At 42.2% G+C, this 22,386-nt stretch overlaps 1 protein-coding gene across 4 annotated transcripts in view; it reads left to right on the top strand.

Moving 5' to 3' along the window:
• Positions 1 to 1,072: 1,072 nt before the first annotated feature.
• The window catches only part of SPATA13 (spermatogenesis associated 13), a 141,572-nt gene continuing 120,258 nt past the window's right edge, over positions 1,073 to 22,386 (top strand). Inside the window, exons 1-3 of one of the 4 annotated variants that reach the window (XM_064586286.1) lie at positions 1,254 to 1,389; positions 1,936 to 2,076; positions 6,209 to 6,294. In XM_064586286.1, coding sequence (XP_064442356.1) covers positions 6,220 to 6,294 — 75 coding nt within the window. In that variant the 5' untranslated portion in view covers positions 1,254 to 1,389; positions 1,936 to 2,076; positions 6,209 to 6,219. Of the gene's footprint in view, positions 1,390 to 1,455; positions 2,077 to 6,208; positions 6,295 to 22,386 lie in introns of those variants that run through there. The other 3 variants (XM_064586288.1, XM_064586287.1, XM_045869201.3) reach the window with 3 other exon arrangements.

A 22,386-nucleotide genomic window follows, 5' to 3' on the forward strand; every position in this document is an offset into this window, starting at 1 on the left:
TTTTTTTTTTTCTGTAAAGGAGAGTTCCCATATACTCCCCACCAAGTTTCTCCTATCATTGACATCTTACATCAGTGTGGTACATTTGTTACAACTGATGAGCCAATATTGATGCACTATGATGAAGGAGTTTACATTCCAGTTCACTCTTTGTGTGGATTTTGACAAATGCGTAAGGACTTGTATCCACCATTTGATATTATACGGGATAGTTTTTTCACTATTTAAAAAAGCATATATAAAGTTAATTTTGACTCTTCATTGGGTAATTTAATCATTTTATGTTCTTTAGTTTAAAAATAGTTGTTATGGTTCTTTGATTATAAAAATAATCCATGTTTACAGTAGTGTTGATGCATAATAACCATTATAACCATTCAAATGAATCACCTAAAAACTGGCACTTTTTAAAAGAATGTTTACTTTGAAAGTGTCATTAGTTGCATGTAAACAATCACGAGTATTTGGGGTCCACATCGTCGTGGCACAGAAAGGCCTGCTTCGCCTCTGTGGTTTTCATGTGAAATTACTGATTACCCCTTGGGCCACATCGAAAAGGTGGTAGTGCTTTGAGTGGGTTCACTGAACAGTACACATAAGACTCGCCCTAGTTCCTGGGGAGAAGGGTAGTTTTAAAAATCCACACCTAGTGTTTCCTTTGCTGGGAAATGCGCACAGCCTCGGCTCCTTCGCCTAAAGCGAACTCCAAGCCCAGGCAGAGGTGGGGCGAGTGGACTGGGGCGGGGGGGATTTGCTTGGGCGACGAGGCGGCGCCTCCCGCCCTGGGCTCGTGAGGCTGGGGGTTGATGGGGGTAAGGGGAGAGCCTGGCTTAGGGGGGCCGGGCCGAGGGTGGTGGTATGGGGTAGTCGCTGGGGGTGGTTGGAAGGGAGCCGGGCTCGGGGTGTAGCTGAGGGCAAGAAGAGCTGGAGTTGGGGGAAAGCGTAGCAGGACCAGGGGCGTGGCTGGGGGATAACCTGATCGGAGATGGGGGATGCCGTGGGGGCTTGGGAATGGCTGGGAAGATGGTGGCAGCCGGGCTGTGGCAGGGATGGTCTTGGCACGAGGGGCGTGGAAGGGCTGGGGGTGTGGATGGAGAGTCTGGTCGGGGGCGTGGCCTAAGTGGACTGAGAACGGGGCTAGAGGCGTGGCCGATGCGGGTTGGGGGCGTGGCCTGGGAGCCAGGCGGCAGCGGCGCGGGCGGGATTCAGCGCCGCGCTTTCTCTAGGGCCGCCCCTCTCGCCGCCTGCCCAGAGGCAGCGCACCCGAGCAGAGGCTCCGGCGAGAGCCCAGCGTGCTCCGAGCTCCGCGGGATCGGGACCGGCCCTGTATCGCAGAGACGTCTTGGATCCACAGGCTTTGGAGGCTCCGCCGAGTGGGAGCCGCGCGAGGTGAGGCTGCACCCCGGCGTGCAGCTGTACGGAGCGCGCGCGGGGCGTGGGGCAGGCGCCCGGGGCTGTTAGCTGGGAGCCGGGGGAGAGGAATTAGTCCCAAGCGACGACTTTCAGAGCCCGAGGACGCCCTGCTCCGTCCTCCTGGCCGCTTCTCGGGGCCGCCCGGGCTGCCCACCTGTTGGTGCCCTGAAGTGGTTGCTCGGCGACAGCCCACTCACCCCCCAGGTTCGGCCAGCGGCGTTGCCCCCGGGGAGCGCGTGCAGCCGGTGCTCCTGGAAGAGGCCCTCTCCGGCACGACTCGTTCGGGGATTACCCTGAAACTTTACCCCGAGCTCCCGACTCGCTGGGCCTGGCCCTCGAGGTTGCGCGGGGAGGGAGGACAAAGGTTCGGGGAGCCTGGTGCGGCGGGTATTCCCTTCACGGCTCCTCTCCCTCCGGTGGCGCGACCGGTGCAGCCGGCCCCGGCCCAGGTCTGCTGCAGCTGGCGGCCCTACTGCGGATGCGGTCGGAGAACTTAGTTTTTGAAAGCAAGTTTCTCCTCAGGTCCCAGCTGGGTCTCATTTCACGAGAAAGACCGGTGGGACCCGGAGTCTGTCGCCTCTGAATTGGAGGGAGTTGCTGGAGTTGGTTTGATTCCAGTTGTGGTTGACGTGGTGCGGGAATTTGCATACTAGCCCCAGTAAGGTAAGAAGCCCGCGGTGCTGCCCACTTCAGGGGGAACTCAGGTGACTGTGCTGGCGGGCCACCTATCGGACTGCGCAAAGTTACAGAGCCTGAGCAAATTTCCCTTCCCTCCAAGTGCGAAAAAACAAACCAAACCAAAGCAAACAAAACTCTCTGGGTTAGTTGCTTCCCAGCATTGGATGATAATGTTAATAATAGAACAATAATTTGAATTTAGTGAGCACTTATTACCAAGGCTATCCAAAATCAAACCCCAGTCCCCCCTCCCCCCCAGGTTTTCTCTGCACCTCATCTCATTTTCTGTGTTGCCTGGTGTTTTCTTCCCCATAACCCCCCTTTAGATCTCCCAGTTCTTTGCTTTCCTTTGCTAACAGGCACAGAAGCCTCACTCCATTTTATTTTTCAGCCTTTCATAACAAATGCACCTTTTCTCTTCATGTCCCCCAACTTGCAAACCTCCTCACTCCATTGTTCTCCTTCCTGGTGCCTGTTAATTATGCACTCCTCCTTGTGCTGCCGAACCTCGTTCTCTGCCCCCACATCCTCCAGAGGTTTATGTGACTATTTCTTAGCCCATATTGTAATTTTCGGTTACCTCCTTTGGCCCCCAAATTTGCCATCTTCCTTCCACCCAGGATGATTATCTGCTTTTTTATTTGTGCTACGCATGTGCGGGCATCTTGATTCTCTCCCCAGTTTCTCCCACATGGTGCTTTCTTGCCTTTTACTTACTTCTCAGCAAGTGCTTTCCTTGCTGCTGCCTTCACAGCACACCTTGTTTCAGTTCCTTTGGTTGTAATTTTTCTATGCCACCACCAACCCTCGGTTCCTTCCCCTCTTTTCCAATCAGTCCTCCATTACCTTGTGGACATCTTAATTTCAGACCATCTGAAAGGGTTAGGAGGTGGAGGCAGGGAGCCACTTCCCCTTCCCCAGGAGTGCCCTGGGTTTCAGGACCTTCCTTTCTGCTCTAGTATCATATACATAGTTATTGAATTATGTTACTATTGATATCAATACAAATGTACTTATTAAACACTTAGTCTGGGCCAGGCACTCTTCTGAGGGATTTACATGTAATAATACCTCATTAACCCTCCTCAGATCCCTGAAATGTAGATACTATTACTCTCTCCATCTTACAGATGAGACAAGAGAGGCTGAGAGACATAACGGGCCCGATTTCTCATGGCTCTGTAGTGGTGGAGCCCTCAGCCAGGTGCTGAGCTTATGTGCCGTAGGAACTTCTGAACTCAGACGGGGGCTGGGATCTGGCTTTGGAAATGAGGTCATTAATTGCACGTTTTATTTAGTCTACAGTTTCCACCAGTTGAGGGCATATTATCCATACCTGTAAAATAGTGCAGGGGGAAAACCTAATGCCTAATGTCCTTTGGAAAGACTGGGGACACTGCCCGGGCTGTCAATTCAAGCTTGCTTTCAATTGGCTTCCTGAAGAGAATACACTGGTCCCCTTAGCTACAGGGGTACTAGAAGAAAGATTGTTGCCAACTGTCTCCTGTGCATTGAGAGTTGAGATCCACTTTAGCTAGCTGGCCAGACCTCTAGGGTCCCCCTGTGATAGCCCCATGATTTTATGAATCTTGTTTATTTCTATTTCATTATATAATCTTAAAGCTTTGTTCAAATACTTCCTTATTGGTATTCACCTTCCTGAAAGTTGGAGGCAGATATTTCCCCTTTTGCAGATACTGAAGCAGAGTGTAGGTAAAGGTTTATGTTTTGTTAGCTGGAAGGGATCTTACACTCCACAGATGAGGAAACTGTGACCCAGAGAAGTAAAATGATGTGTCCAAGGGGCAGCAGTCTCCAAAGGATAGGAAACCTGGCTTTAGATCCTAGATCTGTTGATCTCTGGTCCAGGGCTCTTCATGCCTGCCCCCACAGCTTGGTGGGTTGACCTCTCTGCTTGCTGCTGAAAACAATGAACCTTCTTTCCTCTTCCTTTCCTGAGCTAAGAGGCTTTGGGAGGATTCATTTAAAATAGAAATTGTCAGTGGTTTTTCTGGGTGTTTTTTGTTTTGTTTTGTTGGTTTGTTTTTTTTGGGTTTTTTTTGTCTGAAAGCTGAACACTTAAAAATGTTTGCTCTTGAGATATGTAATGGCATAAATGGGATCATAAAATCACGGAAGTATAAATTCAGAAGTTTTAGAAAGAAGTAATTTTGTTATTTCCAAAGCATCAGGAAGGAACACCAAATGTACATTTCTTTCTAGAGGCAAATTATATCATACATGGCAGTTTGAAGATCTGTAACTGTAATGTTTAATTGTATTTTCCATTTGCAGACAGAAATGCATTAGGTACAAAGTGCTCACATGATTCCCTTCATCCTTGCATCTCAAATGAAACAGAAGTGAAGGGGGAGAGCATGTCAGGTTAGTTTTTGTTTCTGTGTTGGCCCTGCCATGCTCTCCCCCTTCTCTTGGGCTGGGACTTCCAGCCATGCCCTCCTGATTCCCAGCTCCTGCCTGTCTATTTAATGCCTTCCCCCTAGGAACCCTCAGGGAACCTGGAGGGTAGTATTTACCCATGCTGCTCAACTCATTCTGTATCAGTCTTTCTTGACAGAATTAAACCCTGATGCCCTAAGGTATACGTTGTATGTAATTAACTTCTCTCTGATGCTTCTAGAATGAGAAGGGGGGTTAGGTTCCATCCTTGGGAGAACTGAGGGAATAGTCGCTCAAATAGTTATCTGTGTTCTATGGTTGAGATGAGGATCATTAGAACTGAAGAGCAAGTTAGGTTTCCCTGCTCCCCTTTCGCAGTTGAGAAAATGGGACGTGAGGAACGTTGTCATGGCCAAAGCCCCACAGAAAGTGACAAGATTGAGATTGGAGCACCGGGCTGCCTGGCTCAGGAGATCTGGGTGTATGCTTCCATGTGTCTGTCTCCTCTGTGCCTTGTAACTCCCTCAGGCAGAGGCTTTTACGAACTCCATGGTTCCTGCTTGCTGAGTTGCTGATGCAACATGAGAGGTGGGGGCAGGGCTCATAGGAGTGCCAGGGCCCATCCCTGTCTGTCTCACTTGGGGTGTACATGGTGCTTTATCACTGCCTGAGAGGACACCGGGAGCTGCGGCAATGCCAGGAATGGAGAGAGAATGTTATAGGTTTCTAATACATGGCAGTGACTGTGGTCAGAATGTCCACATTTGTGGATACAGGTAATGCCCCAACCTGTGGTCCTAATGTTCAAATGTCCTAGACATAGAACTGTTACCTCATCTTAACTAGGACCTTAAAGGACCCAATTTCTCAGTCAGATACAGCCTCCGCCCGTTTCCCTGCAGTAGGACCACTCTGTGTCATTGTGGAAGAAATGAGAATGCAACATTGTAATTTCAGGGACCATGTGCCTGACTCAAAATATCTTTGAGCACACTTGCCTGCCAGATCTGGACTGGAACCTTCCCCTGCCTCCCAGCCTCACTCTCTGGATTCAGCCAGACTGGGGAGCTCTGAGAGGACTCTGCATGGCTAACTTGGAAGAAGGGGGCAGCCAGTCTTTCCCTCAGTCCCCATTAACACCATGACAGAGTTTGTTCTCTAAGATTGGCAAGCTGTCCTTGGAGAAAAATAGAACACAGGTCTGAAATGACTAGACAGACTGGAAAGTCTTGGTGGAGGGAGGCAGCATGCAGGAAAGTGGGAAACTGGGATCTTTGCTCATGGTCTAGGGCAGGTGCAAGGGGAGGGCGAGTCCAAGATTTTATTGTCTTAAAACAGAGGGGCAGGAGGCCAGGAATGAGATGCGTTCCTGCTACTGGAACTTTGATCACAGTCTTCCGTAGAAATTATCGTTCTATATAATCTAAACAGTGAGCAGTCTTGTACTTGAGTGTTAAAATTATAACAGTCACATTAAACACATTTCTGAGGTCAGGCCCTAGTACTTACCCACCACGTATGATACACAGAGAGATGAATGAGTCCTGTGTCCTAAAATAACTTACACATGTACATTGAAACACATCCAGTTTATACATTGGAATCATCTATAGCTGTGAGAAAACCAGCTCCTACTTCAGAAATCTCCATTTCCACCCTTCCTGGTGGAATGGCGTGCTCACATATGCACACTTATTGTGTACCTTTTATGTGCCAGGCCTGTGCTGGATGCTGAAGATGGATGGAGTCATCAGAAACAGCCATGGTCCTCGAGGAGGCTCACATTCCTGTCCGGTGGGAGAGGTAGATGTGTGAAAGGAAAGTCCTGAAACGTGTAGCAGGTGTAGTGATCAGTTTATGGGGAGGGGGTTTAGGGAGCACATGAGAGATCTTGGATCCAGGAAGACTTCCTGGAGGAGGAGTTAACTACAGCCTGGGCTGAATGGGATGAGCAGGTTGGGGAAGGAGCTGATAGAAGGAGGCATAAGACAGATGGATTCAGCCAGATTGAATAAGCAGAGGTGGGGAGACAGACTTCAGCTTGGTGACCCTAGGGACTCTGAACCCTTCTGCATGGCTGTAGCTCCCAGCTTATCATTTATGACTATTACAGTATGTTTAGAGCAGTGGTTTTGCCTCAGTATCACTTGGGGATTTGGCAGAAGAGCAAATTCTAGGGCTTTCCCCCAGACCTATTGAGAGCTTCAGAAGGCCAAAGTTTGAGAACCACTGTTCTAGAACATGTGCTTTCCAGAGGTCCCAAACAGTTAATCTTCATGGCTACATGATAAGCTTTTCAGAAAGTGGAAACTCCGTTCCGACCTGGTTAGATTGGGTAGGATTTTCTTCAGGTCCACAGCCATCCTCACGTCCTGCATTTCTTTGCCCAGTATATGTGCATTCTCACAATTTCTTCTGCTCTCCCTACTTCATTTCATCGCACACTACTGATTTATATTATCTCTCTAATACCTCTACCTGACATCATTTCTTAGTGTTTGGCACTAGGCCAACTGAGTTCAGATCCCAGCTCTGCTGTGTGATCTTGGGAAGGCACTAACTTGTCTGTGCCTCGGTTGCCTTATCTGAAAAATGTACGTAGTAACAGAACCCAGCCCATAGGTAAGCATTTCAAACTTTGCTGCACATTGGAATTACCCAGGGTTTTTTTTTTAAAGTTGATACCTATTCCCACCCCAAATACTGTGATTGGTTTTGGGTGTGACCTAGGCATTGGAATTTTTAGCAGCTTTCCATGTGCAGCGAAGTTTGGGAATCACTGTGGTTGGCTGTTGGGAGGATGAAATGAGTCCATTCTTGCTTAGCAGAGTGCCTGGTGCGTAGTAGTAAGTGCTTCGTATACATCTGTTGGCAGAGGCGCTGATGATTTTCTGGCAGCAGGAGAGATGAACCATTTCAATTGTTTGATGCATACTTGTTGATCGTCAAATGCTTGTTGGTTTAGAGATCTCCTGGTGGTCCCGTCTTTTGTTCTGAGAGTTTAGAGGTGAAATAGCCAATGCCGTGAATCTCCACATCTAATTCTCCAAGCCCTCTCTTTGCAAGGATACAAGGGTCATGCTGTAAACAGAGCGTGTCCTCCCTCACAGCCTCACCAGCACTGGGCACCATTTTCCCACCTCTGTATGGAAAAACTTGAATTTTTGGAATATAACCAGATTCTAAAATCATGAAGTAGCAATGCTTAACAACATGGAGGGGGATTACTTAATAGTTGGGTACCATTACTATCTACATTTTTCAGATAAGGCAGCTGAAACACAGAAAGGTAAATGCCTTCCCAAGGTCACACAGTTAGCAAGCAGTAGAGTTGGCATCTGAACCCAGTTTATTTTGTACCCACTCTAATCTGTCATTTGTACCTAAATGCCAGTTTTCAAACCTGGAATAAATCTTTAGACTTGGTCTCTCTTTGGCACGAATCTCTTTTCTAGGATTTAAGTGTCACTATATCCTAAATTATGTATTTGTAACCATTACGTGAAAGGATGTATAATCTTTTTGCTTGCCCTGTCTTGTCACATACATTAGATCAACCTTCATTCATTGTTTTATTAATTCGACAACTATTGATGAGCAGCTGCTTTGCACCAAACAGCCAAGCTAGCAAGTTTATTCCTTCTTTTCCTCCTGTGGAGGGACAAACCTGTCTCTCTGTCAGCATGTGTAAGTATTTTGGTTTTGATTTGTAACTACAGCCTTTTCTATACTTGTCTTCTTTGGTGACATAATCCCTCAACTTTTAATAATGGAACATCTGAAGGGCATTTTTCCTGTTGATTTCATGGGCCTTCCTTGAACCCTGCTGAGATTAATTACGCCAAACCCCATGCAACAATTATTCTAATATATCCTGGCGGGTTATTAAAATGTAGGTTGCCCGGGACCAGGAGGCTTGAGTAAGTGAGCCACAGTTGGTACCCTCAGAATGAAATCGGTGATGCAGTTTAAGTTCTGTGGGTTTGTCATATCTTTTAGCCCAGAATCAGTCCCAGTAGTGTGGCCAAACTAAATAAAGCAATGAGAAATAGGTGAATTCATATGTCAGACTGCTGATTTGGTCTCTTTCTTGAAAAAGTTAGACTATGGGCTTGGTTTCGCTTTCTGTGTAGGGCGTGCAAGTAATCGGTGTTTACTGTGAGATTGGCCCTGGGACGTTTAAGTGTGTGCTGCAAATGGAAATAACCGATTCACTGTATTTGTTCTGCTGCCCGATCACTAAGTGAAAATCTACCACTGGGGAAACTTTTGTATGGCCAGCACACAGGTGGCTCAGTATTAGGGTAAAGACTAGCCTCCATTGTCTGGTCTTACCATTATCACTCCAGTTACTCACAGACTGAATAGGCTTTAGAAATACAGGCCTTCAGAGGACTTGTCCTTGCTTAAATGTTCCGTGGATCCTTCTGAAATAACATCCCCCGAACCTTCACTGAAAACAGTAAAGAAGGCGGGGATATATTAATATCTCCAGTTTTAGTTATATTCAAAAGGATTACATATTTAAAATGAGAACAGTTCAAAGTACATTTAGGTTTTAAACATTTGAGGTTAACAATCCAAAATAAGCTAGGAAAAATAAGTAAAATATTCTCTAAAATGGTATGTTTTAAAATCTGCTAGACCCTGTTTTCCCTACCTTTGACTTTTCTGAAACAAATCTAAACTCCCCAGCGATTGCTTGGCTCATCTTACCGATGAGCCTACTTGTTTTACCAAATCCAGTTCAGCTCTAGCATTAGAGCGTCTCTCTCTGTGTCCTTAGGCCACTTTTCCAGAACTATTGTGTCCTATACTTCCTAGAAAAGGATTGGGTACTTTATGTGCCAGCTTTGGTTCCTGGCCATGATCTGTGGTGTGCCTGTGCGCATGTCCGTCCGTGTGTGTGTGTGTGAGTGTGTGTGTGAGTGTGTGTGAAGGGGGGCTGTATATGCTGGAGCCAAAGTGACGTACTCTGTTGTACAGTGTGACATGGAGTGAGCTCCTAATTACATAAAAGTTCCCTTCTAAGTTGAGTCTTAGACTCGGCCTCACTAAGTAAATGAATCTGGAATTCTGAATAAGGAAAGTGGCAGCTTCTCTTGAACACTTAGTTTTTTAATGACAAGTCATGGCAAGGTGTGGGTAAGAAGAGTGATTTATAAACTTGCGGCTTGTGGGGTCAGGCTGACTGGGTTATATTCATACCTTCAACTGCTGTCCTTGCCACCCGGCATCGGTATAATCATTTCTGTTCCGTGTTGAGCCATCTGGAAGCAGACACTTGTCTCCAGGCTCAGCTCTTGAAATGCCATGCACCTGGCAGAGTGTCCTGTGCTTCTGCACTGTCAGGATGGCTTCTGGATAATGATGATGCTCTGCTCCTTGAGACGTAGGGACCATTCGTTCATAAACGCAGCTGCAGTTCGGGCCAGGGTGAGGCACTGTGCTGAGCGCAGACTTACAAGGTCGAGTCTGTTGTAACTCTGGCCGAGCTTAGCCCTCCTGCCCCCTGCCAGTCTCACCCTTTCTCATTAGATCTCACTCTTGGAGGGGAGGAGAGTGATGAAGGTTAACTTCCTCTAGGCTTTTCTTTCTGGGCTAGAATCTTCCTCCAGGGCAGTGGGGCTCAGGAGAAGTGACAGAGTATATGTATGCTTTCTTCTGCCTGTCAGTGGTTCTGCTGGAAGATCATCTGTGCTTCTCCTAACTCCACTCAAAATTAGGAAGAATACCCAGGGCTCTGAGAATGGTCTGCTTTCCTTCTAACAGAAGAAACTTGGAGGAGGAAGCAAGAACTGTTTCTGCTTTTCCTAATCTTTATTTCTAATCTGACCCCTCATCCGAGGGGCTCACCCTGAAAGGGTGCTGACCCAGAAGCCTTCAAGTGGTTCATAGAGGCGAGAATGATCTAGCATTACAAGGTCAGTGCTTACAGGTGGATAGGTCAGAGCATATAAAATTGCCACCACTGCCTAAATATGTCTTGATTTGGTAGCATGGTTAACTTACATTTTCATTCTAGCACATCTGAAGGGAGTTTATCGCATTGACTTCCTGGGGGCTGTTTTCAAGCCTGCTGAGATTAATTAAATCAAACCCCATGTGACAATTATTCTAAAGCAAAGTGGTTTATTAAATTTTGGAGCATGCTGGACTACTGAATTGAAATTATTCAAGAAGATGATTACAGTTTTGTTGATTTCATGCTATAGGAGTTTAATACCCTTTTTTTCTATTTTTATGGGCAGATACTGCCAGTCTCTTAGTTTTTCTTTCCTGCTGGGATGAAGAATCTCTAAAGGATGAAGGAAATGGCCTATTGTCTGTAGGACAGTGCTGTTTTCTTGGCTTTCCTGGAAAGGGATCTCTGTAGAGGCCAGGTCTTACTCTCTACACAGTGCAGGTTGGGGATTTTTAAGAACCCTTTGTGTCACTTGGAACACTTTTCTTCTGAGATGAAGATAGTGGGTATCTGTGCAGATCAGTCTGGGATAAAGAACGTTGTGAAAGGAGACCTGTCTCAGCAGGAGGGTTCCCAGTCCCTCGTAATACTGAGCTGGGACAGCCACCTTCTCTGTGTATGTCCAGGTCACCTGGAAAGACCTGGGAAGCACTTTAGTCGTTAGTGAGAGAAGATTTAAAAAACCCACAGAACTCTTGAAATCATGTGTTTTTGTCACTGTTTCTTCCAAACGGAAGAGTATTCTTTTATATGATTGTTTAAAGAGAACTGGATGCCCCAGCGACCAGTTATGACACATGCCTGGTTACAAATCTTCCTCTGCCATTGTCTAAACTCATCACTGCAGGACTCAGAAAGAATAAGCTTGGAATGCACTTCTCATGGATTATTAGTTGGATAGAGAGGCCCCCACTGGGAGAATCCTATAGCTGTCTCCTCAGATGAGTGAGAAATTCAGAATTGTGGCAGGACCACCCACTCACTAACTGCTCGCTTGGAGACCTGGATGGTTTCAGATTCCCAGGAAAGCGACTGTTGTGTCACCTGAGGGCAAAGGGACTTGGGAAGCATTGCCCATTGGCTGCCTTATGTTTTCAGGGTTGCCGTTTGGCAAGGGGGGAAGGAAGATGATGAAGTAGTGATCCTCATCTCAGAACCCACAGGGCAGATCTGATGGCATCGGCTGCTTTCATGTGGAGGACAGAGCAAGGAGAATCGGTGCTGGGAAGACTGTCTCTCACTGATGTGTCTCATGTATGGCATTATGACTACAATGCCCCTTGCTTCTCGCACAGTGTGATGCAGGTAATAGTGGACATGTCTCAAGGGTTAGGTGAATGGTTTCAAAGGAAGTGGGAGAGAGAGAGCTGATAATTACCGATGGCCTAACAGGCAGGTGGCCACACCTGCTTGCGGGTGCATGACTGGGTAATCTATGCTGGAATTCATACAGACTTCTGGTATTGGTCCGAGGCTCTCCTGCTGAACCTGTCTGCATCCATTGTGGTGATACTCAGCAAAAAGGCATACCCAAATCCCAGTGATTGGTTATGTGGATGATAATGGCACATAAGTTGTTTTCATTAACTAGAGTGAGGTTGGTAAAAGTGGACATCTGACAGAGAAGAGGCAGGAGTTTGCTGAAGAAGGGAGTGGGGATCTGAGAGTTAAGGCAATATATATTGTATTTGTGAAGAGTTTTAAATTCTTGTTTATTAATTTTTTAATTGAACTTTTCATTTTGAGATAATTGTAGATATACATGTATAATTGTATGTAGATATACATGTAGATATACATATACATATATAAATGTACTACAATGATATTTACATGATACAGTACAACATCACAACTGACTGTATCTGATACAGTCAAGATACAGACATTTCCCATCACCCTTAGGATCCCTCATGTTATCCTTTTATGGCCACACCCACTTCCCTCCTGTCCCCACTCCTTTCTTTCCCTCTAGCAACCACTAATTTGTTCTCCATATAATTTTGTCATTTAAAAAATGTTATAAAATTGGAACATAGTATATTTGGGATTGCTTTTCTCACTCAGCATAATTTTCTGAAGATACTAGTCCTTTAGACATGTGGTTTACAAATATGCTCTCTCACCAGTTTTCCCTTTTAGCTCTTAACCAGGTTCTTTGCAGAATAGAAGTTTTTAAATTTGACGAGGTCCAATTTATTGATTTGTTTTCTTTTTTATGTATTCATTTCATGCTATAAATTTCCCTCAGAGCACTGCTTTAGGTGTATCCTACAATGATGTGTTTCATTTTCATTTTCATTCAGTATTTTTTAGAATTTTGCTTTGACTTCTTTTTTGACCTGTGGATTATTTACATGCATATTGCTTACTTTCCAAATATTTGGAGATTTTCCTGTTATCTTTCTCTTACTGATTTCTACTTTATTCCATTTTGGTTGGAGAATATATTCTATATGATTTCAGTTTTTAAAATCTTTTTGTGGATTGTTTTATAGCCCTGGATATTGTCTGTCTTCATATATGTTCCATACACTCTTGAACAGAATATATATTCTGCTGTTGTAGGATGGAGTGTGCTATACATGTCTCATCCTGTTGGTTGATGCTGATACTCCTGAAATGGAGTGTTGTAGTGATGTTGGTAGTAGCTGTTTTTTGTTCTTGTTTTCCTTTTCTTTTTTCTGGTAATGGAAGGGGAATGAGGATTAGATAGCAGAGAATTTGAAGTCATATTGTCCAGCAAAAATAAGGACATCAAAAGTCTATATTGCCAGTTTAAGGTAACTTTGACAACCATCCAAGGAGAGAGTAGAGTTTATATTCTCCACTGAAAATATAAGTGCTAGAGGGCCATTTCATCAAACCATTGTTTTAGAATTAGAAAGTCTGAAGAAAACCAAGTTTGATCTGAAAATCAGAGGTCAGACAGCTAAAGTTGCCAACCAGGACTGGAAGAAAAGGATATGTTTTAAGTTTGTTTGGATTACTTCTTGTTGAATAGTATTTATGAGTTAACTAACTTATTGTTTACTAAGTACTTACTTAATCATTAATTAGATCCAGAGCAGAGAAGTTGCTTATTAATGTAAAAGCTAGACTAATTTATTCTAAAACATTTGTTGTGTAACTCCTCTATTCCTGACGGAGTACTAGTTCTGAGGATATAAAAATAAACTAGAGCAACATGGACTTAAGTATCCTTTTTTCTCCCACAGAAGGAAAACCTAGAAATCCAATGGCTAAGACTGACTTCTAGGAAATATAAGAATAAGTTCAACCTTGAGGAGTATTTTAGTTTCACATGCTACAACTTAAATTTGAAAAATAATACTAAAAATGCTTTGCAGAAGTATGTTTTATTACATGGTTACCTAGTGGCTTTCAATTAAAGCCTGGTATTTCTTGCATGTCTCCTGTGTGCCAGGCACTGAAATGGGTGCAGAGGGTTTGGGTTTGCTTCAGCCCCTTATCTTAAGCCTGGTATAAAGATAGAGGCCAGATATAAATTTCTTGAACTTATATATGTGTTTTATTTCTTAAGAAAGAGAAGCTTCCCGGTATAATGGAAAATTTTATTTACATTTTTTTTTTAAGAACACAACTTTATAAAGAACGTCTATGTAAGTGTTGAACTTAAATGTAAACAGATCTAGTATCGGTATCAATACTGAAGTGACTTCTCCTCGTTTTGTAAACACATCTGTTAGTTTAACCTGTTCAACCAGGTACAATAACAGAAGGGCAACAAAGACCTTGGTCTATTACTTTTCATGTAACACCACAGAAAGTGAGAAAATACAGCTAAATTTATCGTAGTCTTTCCTTTCTTTTTCCCCATGACATCATAGTTTCCCTTTAATATCTGTTTTTCAGATCATGAAAACATGTTATTTTCCCAGACAACCAGTTGCTTTGATTAATGGGGCCAGGTCAGTCCAAGGACAGATTAAACACACAGGAACCTGGCATGATTCCTAGAAATGATCCTCAATCTTCCTTCTCTCACCTTGGGGCTCTTTAATTACTGTGTTTTCTGTGAAAAGAGAGTCTGGTAATTTTCTAAAGAAGCTCCATATATCAGAATACATGATATATGTTTGGTTGATAAGCTATTGTTAACAAATAACAAGCTCATGCTTCATTTTGTATCATGTTATTAACGAGTCTCCTCCTTTCTTCCTTATATAAAAAGAAGGTGAAAGTGGTACTGTCTATTCAACTTTATTATTCCTTAGTTAATCAAAGCATGGTGGTCATAAACCTTACTTCCCTGATTCACCATTTAACTGTTACATTAAGTTCTTAGATATTTAGAAGAAAGTGGTCAGATACTTTCATAATAATTTAGGCATGTATCAGTTAGTGTGGCTGATATGGTTTGCCTTCTGTAAATCATGTAACTTCTTTGAGCCTTATTGTTTCCCTTTCTATAAAACGGGTCTGGCTAATAATAAGTGATCCCAGCTATTTATTATACCTATTTTCATTATAACATGCTCGTCTGTGAGCTCCAGAAGACTGATAGCTGTGGCTGACTTATCTCTGTATCTCTAGTCTGTGACAGCCCAGATACTGCAAATGTTTATGCCATTTGGGGCCGGGCAGGTAACAGAGGAGCTATGTAGTCTCACATGGAGACTCCGTAGGTTCCACTGATAGGGGCCACAGGGAACGTGGCCCAGTGTTAGCAAACCCTCCTATTTTCCAAGAGAATCCAGAAATCTGCATTTTAAGTGAAACCTCTCTATTCTTAAATATTGCAAATTAATCTGGGTTTTAAAAAATCCCTTGTGTAGGCCAAACAAGGCATGGGCAATAGAAAATTCAACCCAAAGCCAATGCTTTGCCACCTGAGCATGCTCTTAAAAATGTTCATTGAATTAATCGCAATGAACCATAATGTTCATTGAATTATTGAGCTCCTTTATGTTATGGCTGCCATGAATAGAGATTGTTTTGATACTTCTGAGGAACATACATCTTTCTTCTTACGGTAAGAGCTTTTTTTACTAGACAATTATGATGTTACTTATACAGAATTATTAAAAGTGCTACTAACAACAAGTACCATAAATGAGCTTACTATGTGCCATGCATTGCTAAGAAGGTATTATCCATATAAAAATATGCACAAATTAAAGATCAGAAAATTTAAATAATGACCCAAGCAGATACATTCTGCCTGATGGCTGAACTGAGATTATAACCCGGCAGTTCATACTGTACCATTCCTGTGTGTTAGCACCTTTTGTCCAGATTAAGAATGAGTTGACACAGCAAAGCAACTAGCCTTATTTTTTTTTTAAATAGCTTTATGGAAATAGACATACCATATAGTTCATTCATTTAAAGTGTAGAATTGAGTTGTTTTTGGTATAGTCATAGAGTCATGCCAATCATCACCACTGTCAATTTTAGAATATTTTCATCACCCCAGAAGGGAACCCTGTACCTATTTAGTAGTCACTCCCCATTCCCCCCCCAAGCCCCCAGGCACAGGCAATGATTCATCTACGTTCTGTCACTATAGATTTGCCTTTTTGAGACATTTCGTATACAAGGAATCATGCACTATGTGGCCTTTTGTGTTGGCTTTTTTCACTCAGCATGGCATTTCAAGGTTTGAGCATGTATCAGTCCTTCATTTCTCTTGAGTAGTAAATAACATCCCATTGCATGTGTATATCACATTGCATTTGTTCACCAGTTTATGGCCATTTGGGTTGTTTATACTTCCTGGCTCTTATGGATAGTGCTGCTATGAACATTTGTGTCCGTGTGTTCCTGTAGACATGTTTTTTTTTTTTTTTTCCCCCCTGGGTGAAACTGACATTGCTTGGATACATGGTAACTCTATGTTTGACCTTCTGAGGAACTGTCAGACTGTTTCACAAGAGACTGCGCCATTTTAAGTTCCCACCAGCGGTGTGTGAGGATTCCAACTTCTCCACTTCCTCACCAACACTTGTGTGTATTTTTAAAAATTGTGATAAAATTCATGTATCAAAATTTTCCATCTTAGGGGCGCCTGGGTGGCTCAGCTTGGGTCATGATCCTGGGGTTCTGGGTTTGAGCCCCGCATCGGGCTCCCTGCTTGGTGGGGAGTCTGCCTCTCCCTCTGCCTGCAACTCCCCCTGCTTGTGCTCTCTCTCTCTGTCAAATAAATAAATAAAATCTTAAAAAAAAAAGAATCAAAATTTTCCATCTTAGCCATTTTAAAGTGTACAGTTCAGTAGTGGTAAGTACATTCACATTGTTGTACAACCATCACCACCATCCATCCCCATACCGTTTTCATCTTGTAGAGCTGAAACTGTGTACCCATTAAATAGTAACTCCCCATTATCCCCTGCTCCCAGCCCCTGGCAGCCACTAGTACATAATACCAAAATTTCTTTATGATTTTGATTACTATAAATACCTTGTGTCTGTTGAATCATACAGTATTCGTATTTTTGTGACTGACTTATTTCACTTAGTAGAATGTTCTCAAGGTTCATCCATGCTGTAACTTATGTCAAAATTTCCTTCCTTTTTAAGACTGAATAATATGCTATTGTATGTATATGCCATATTTTCTTTATCCATTCTATTGATGGACATTTGGGTTACTTCCACCTTTTGGCTATTGCTATGAGCATGGGTGTATGAATGTCTCTTTGAAATCTTGCTTTCAGTTCTTTTGGGTTTGTATAAGTGGAATTGCTCAATAATTGCTAACTTCATCTGGCTGTGTTCAGAGAAGATATTTTGTATGATAGCTATCTTTTTAAGTCTTAATTTATGACCTAACATTTGGTTTATCCTAGAAAATATCCTGCGTGTCCTTGAGAAGAAAGTGTGTGCTGTTGTTGGAGGAAGTGTTTTGTGTCTGTCAGATCTAGTGGTTTATCATGTTTAATTCTCTTGTTTCCTTACTTCTGCTTGTTCTGTGCATTACTGTGAGTGGGCTATCGAAGTCTCCAAGTATCATTGTGGAACTGTATTTCTCCCTTCAATTCCGTCAGTTTTTCCTTCATATATATGTTTTTGTGATCTGAAATTACCAATGTTATTTTTTTTAAGTCCAGTATAGTTAACATACAGTGTTTCATTAATTTAGTTTCAGGTGTACAATATAGTGATTCAGCAATTCTGTACATTACTCTGTGCTCATCATGATGAGTGTACTCTTAATCCCATTCACCTATTTCACCCATCCCCCCACCCACCTCCCCTCTGATAACCATCTGTTTGTTCTGTATATTTAAGAGTCTATTTTTTTGTCTCTTTTTTTCTTTGTTTTGTTTCTTAAATTCCGCATGAGTGTAATCATACGGGATTTGTCTTTCTGTGACTTACTTCTCTTAGCATTATACTCTCTAGATCAATCTATATTGTTGCTAATGGCAAGATTTCATTCTTTTCTATGGCTGAGTAATATTCCATTGTGTATATATATCACTTTTTCTTTATCCATTCATCTATCTATCTATGGACACTTGGGCTGCTTCCATAATTTAGCTATTGTAAATAATGCTGTCGTGAACATAGAGATGCACATACTTTTTGAATTAATGTTTTCATATTCTTTGGGTAAATATCCAGTAGTGAGATTACTGGATCATATGGTAATTCTATTTTTAATTTTTGAGGAAGCTCCATGCTGTTTTCCATAGTGGCTGCACCAGCTTGCATTCCCATCAACAGTGCAGAAGGGTTCATTTTACTCCACATCCTGTCAATACTTATTCTATCTTGTGTTTTTGATTTTAGTCATTCTGACAGATGTCATTGTGTTTTTGATGTTCATTTCTCTGATGATGAGTGATGTTGAGCATCTTTTCATGTGTCTGCTGGCCATCTGTATGTCTTTGAAGAAATGTCTGTTCATGTCTTTTGACCATTTTTTAATTGGATTGTTTGTGAGGGTTTTTTGGTGTTGGGTTGTATAAGTTCTTTATATATTTTAGATACTAACCCTTTATCAGATTGTCATTTGCAAATATTTCTCTCATTCAGTAGGTTATCTTTTAGTTTTGTTGATAGTTTCCTTTGCTGTGCAGAAGCTTTTTATATTGATGTAATCTCAATAGTTTATTTTTGCTTCCTTCATATATTTTGATGGTCTGTCATTAAGTATATAAATGTTTATAATGGTTACATTTTCTTGCCATATTGAATGTTTTATTAATATATAATGTCCTTCTTTGTCTCTTGTAAACTTTATATACTTAAAGTCTATTACGTCTGATATTAGTATAGCCAACCCTGTTCTCTTTTGGTTACTATTTGCATGGAGTATCTTTTTGCATTCTTTCACTTTTAGGCTTTTGTGTCATTGGGTATAAAGTGAGTCTCTTGTCGGTAACATATAGTTGATTATGTGTTTTTATTCATTCTGGCAATCTCTGTCTTTTGGGGGAATTTAACACATTTACATTTAAAATAATTACTAAAGAGGGACTTCTGTCATTGAGCTATTTGTTTCCTATATGCCCGACAGCTTTTTTTGTTTTCTTCCTTCACTTCCTGGATTACTGTCTTCTTTTGTTTATAGTTGATTTTTTGTAGTGAAATGTTTAAATTCTTTTCTCATTTTCTTTTGTGTATTCTATAGCTATTTCCTATTTTTTTAAGATTTATTTATTTGAGAGAGAGAGCAAGTGCACGCACGAGCAAGAGAGGGGCAGAAGAAGAGAATCTCAAGCAGACTCCCCACTGAGCCTGGATCCTGAGGCAGGGCTCGATCTCACAACCCTGAGATCAAGACCTGAGCTGAAACCAAGAGTTGGATACTCAACCGACTGAGCCACCCAGGTGCCCCTCTATAGCTATTTTCTTTGTGGTTACCGTGGGGATTACATTTAACGTCCTGAAGTTGTAACACTCTAATCTGAATTTATGCCATCTTAACTTAATAACATAAAATCTCTGCTCCTTTATAGGTCCGTCCCTACCCCTTTTGGTTGTCGGTACCACAAAATTACAACATTATATGCTCTGAACCCCAAAACATAAACCAATAATTCTTTTAAACGCATTAGCCTCTTAAGTTATATAGACACAAGATTTGGAGTTATAAACCAAAGTTACAGTAATACTAGCTTTTATAATTTCCCATGTATTTACCTTTATTGAGATCTTCATTTCTCCATATGGTTTTGAATTACTGCCTAGTGCCCTTCTGTTTCACCTTGCAGGAATTCCTTGAGCATTTCTTGCAGGGTAGGTGTAGTGGTCACAGACTCCCTTAGTTTATGTTCATCTGGGATGTCTTAATATCTCCTTTACATTTGAAGGACAGGTTTGCTCGATATGGGATATTTGGTTGACAGTTTTCTTTTAGCCCACTGTCTTCTGGCCTCCAGAGTTTCTGAGGAGAAATCTAATGATTTTGTTAAGGATCCATTTTATATGAGGATTTCCTTCTCTCTTGCTGTTTTATTATAATGTGCCTCAGTGTAAGTCTTTGAGTTCATCTTACTTGGAGTTTGCTGTGTTTTGTGAATGTTTATATTCATCACATTTGAGAAATTTTGAGCCATTTTTTCTTCAAATATTTTCTCTGCTCCGTTTTCTCTCTTCTGTGATTCCCATGATGTGTATGTTGGTCCATTTGATGGTGTCCCACAGGTCTCTTAGGTTCTGTTTGCTTTTCCTCAGTCTTTTTCCTTTCTGTTCCTCAGACTATAATTTCCATTGTCCTATCTTCAAGTTTGCTGTTATTTCTTTTCCTTGCTCACATCTGACTTAAAACCCTCTCATGAACTTTTCATTTTAGTTATTTTAATTTTCAGCTGGTGAATTTTTTTTTGGTTTCTTTTTAGGTTTTTCAGATCTCCTTACTGATATTTCCATTTCATTCATGTTATTTTCTTTACTTTTTCCACATGTTCCTTTAGTTCTTTGAGCATCTTTAAGACTATTATTTTAAAGTCTTTGCCTAGTAGATCTGCCATCAGTGTTTTTAAGGGACATTTTCTTTTCTTTTCTTTTTTCTTTTTTCCCTTTGAATGGGCCATGCTTTACTGTTTCTTTTGGGATTTTTTTTTTTTCTTTTTAATAAACACTGGACATTTGAATGGAATAATGTGCTAACTCTGGAAATCAGATCCTCCCCCTTAGGGTTTTCTGCTTTTTGGTATTGTTTTTGTGGTTTTGATTTTTATAGGCTATCTCTGTGCTGGGGACTGGCCTGAGGTATAAACTTAATGACTTCTCATTATCTGAGCCTTTCTGTGGGCATGCTTGGTCACTTTCTAATTTTCCCTGTGTATGCAGTTGTATATGCAGTTGTATTGAGCATCCTAGTCTTTAATGTCTGGCTCCCTAAAAGGAAAAACAAAATATGGAGCTAGGGGAGAAAGGAATACAGGTTCCTTTAAATCTCCTGGAAGACACTTCAGCCAGAGGGGGAGGGGCTTCAACAATGTGGGGGAGGTGGAACAGTAATGGCTGTCTGCCTCCTTGTCTGCACTTCCGTGATCGGATGCAGCAATCAGCCATCAGAGCACAGATCCCTGATATTTAGAGGGATCCCTTTTTGCCCACCCTGGCTCCTATAAACTATGTGCAGGCTGTTGCAGGAACACAGGTGCAGCTGCCTGCCACATAGCTGGGAGTGGGGATGGGTCACTGCTGCGCACGGAACTGAAATTGACCAACATTAATGGCAGTTTACTGTCTAAGTCTTCCCCTGGAAGTTGCAAGCTTTCAGTGGTATCCAGAATTCCAAAATGGTTATATTAGATTGTACCAGTGCAGTTGTTGTCTATGTGGGAAGATGGATTTCTGCTGCTTCCTATTCCACCATATTCCCAGAATTCTCTTTCTCACTTGGTTTTAATTTGCATTTTCTGATATATAATGATGTTGAACATCTTTTTGTATGGTTTTGGGCTATTGTATAACTTTGGGGAAATATCTATTCGAGCTCTTTACCCATTTTTTTTTTAAAGATTTATTTATTTATTTGAGAGAGAGTACATGTGTGTGGGAGAGTGGGGGTGGGGCAGAGGGAGAGAATCTTCAAGCAGATTCCCTGCTGAGCTTGGAGCCCAACCCCAGGCTGGATCTCACAACCAACAAGATCACAACCTGAGCTGGAACCAAGAGGTGGTCACTTACCTGACTGAGCCACCCAGGTGCCCCTCTTTCCCCATTTTTTTTTTTTAAGATTTTATTTATTTATTAGAGAGAGAGAGCGCGCACGAGCACAAGCAGGGGGAGAGGCAGGCCGAGGGAAAGGGAGAAGCAGGCTTCATGCTGAGCAAGGAGCCGGATGTGGGGCTCAATCCCAGGACCCCAGGATCATGACCTGAGCTGAAGGCAGATGCTCAACCTCCTGAGCCACCCAGGCGCCCCCTCCTCATTTTTAAATTTGGGTTATTTGCCATTTTGTTGTTGAGTTATAAGAGTTTTAAAATTTATTCTGGATACTAGACCTTTATCAGATATATGATTTGCAAATACTTCTCTCATAGGTTGTCTTTTCACATATTTAGTAGCGTCCTTTGCATCAAAGTTTTTCATTTTGATGAAATCCAATTTACCTTTTTTTTCCTTGTTTGTGCTTTAAGTGTTCTACCTCAGAAACCATTGCCTAATCCAAGGTCATGAGAATTTACTCATATATCCTCATCTTAGAGTTTTATAGCTTTAGCTCTTAAATTTAGATCGTATGATGGTTAGTTTGTGGGTTTTATGTTGATACACTTTATCAGGTTGGGGAAGTTCTCTTCTACTCATTTGCTGAGTGCTGTTATCATGAAGGGAAGTTTAATTTTTTTAAAGATTTATTTATTTATTTAGAGAGCATGAGTAGGGGGAGGGGCAGAAGGAGAGGGAGAGAGAATGTCAAGCAGACTCTGCACTGAGCGCAGAGCTCGATGTGGGGCTTGATCCCACGACCCTGAGATCACGACCTGAGTTGAAATCAAGAGTTG

The sequence above is a fragment of the Mirounga angustirostris genome, unplaced genomic scaffold, assembly GCF_029215605.1.
Source record: "Mirounga angustirostris isolate CCGP_5_RB_7025 unplaced genomic scaffold, mMirAng1.0.hap1 SCAF_3, whole genome shotgun sequence".
Lineage (NCBI taxonomy): Eukaryota > Metazoa > Chordata > Mammalia > Carnivora > Phocidae > Mirounga > Mirounga angustirostris.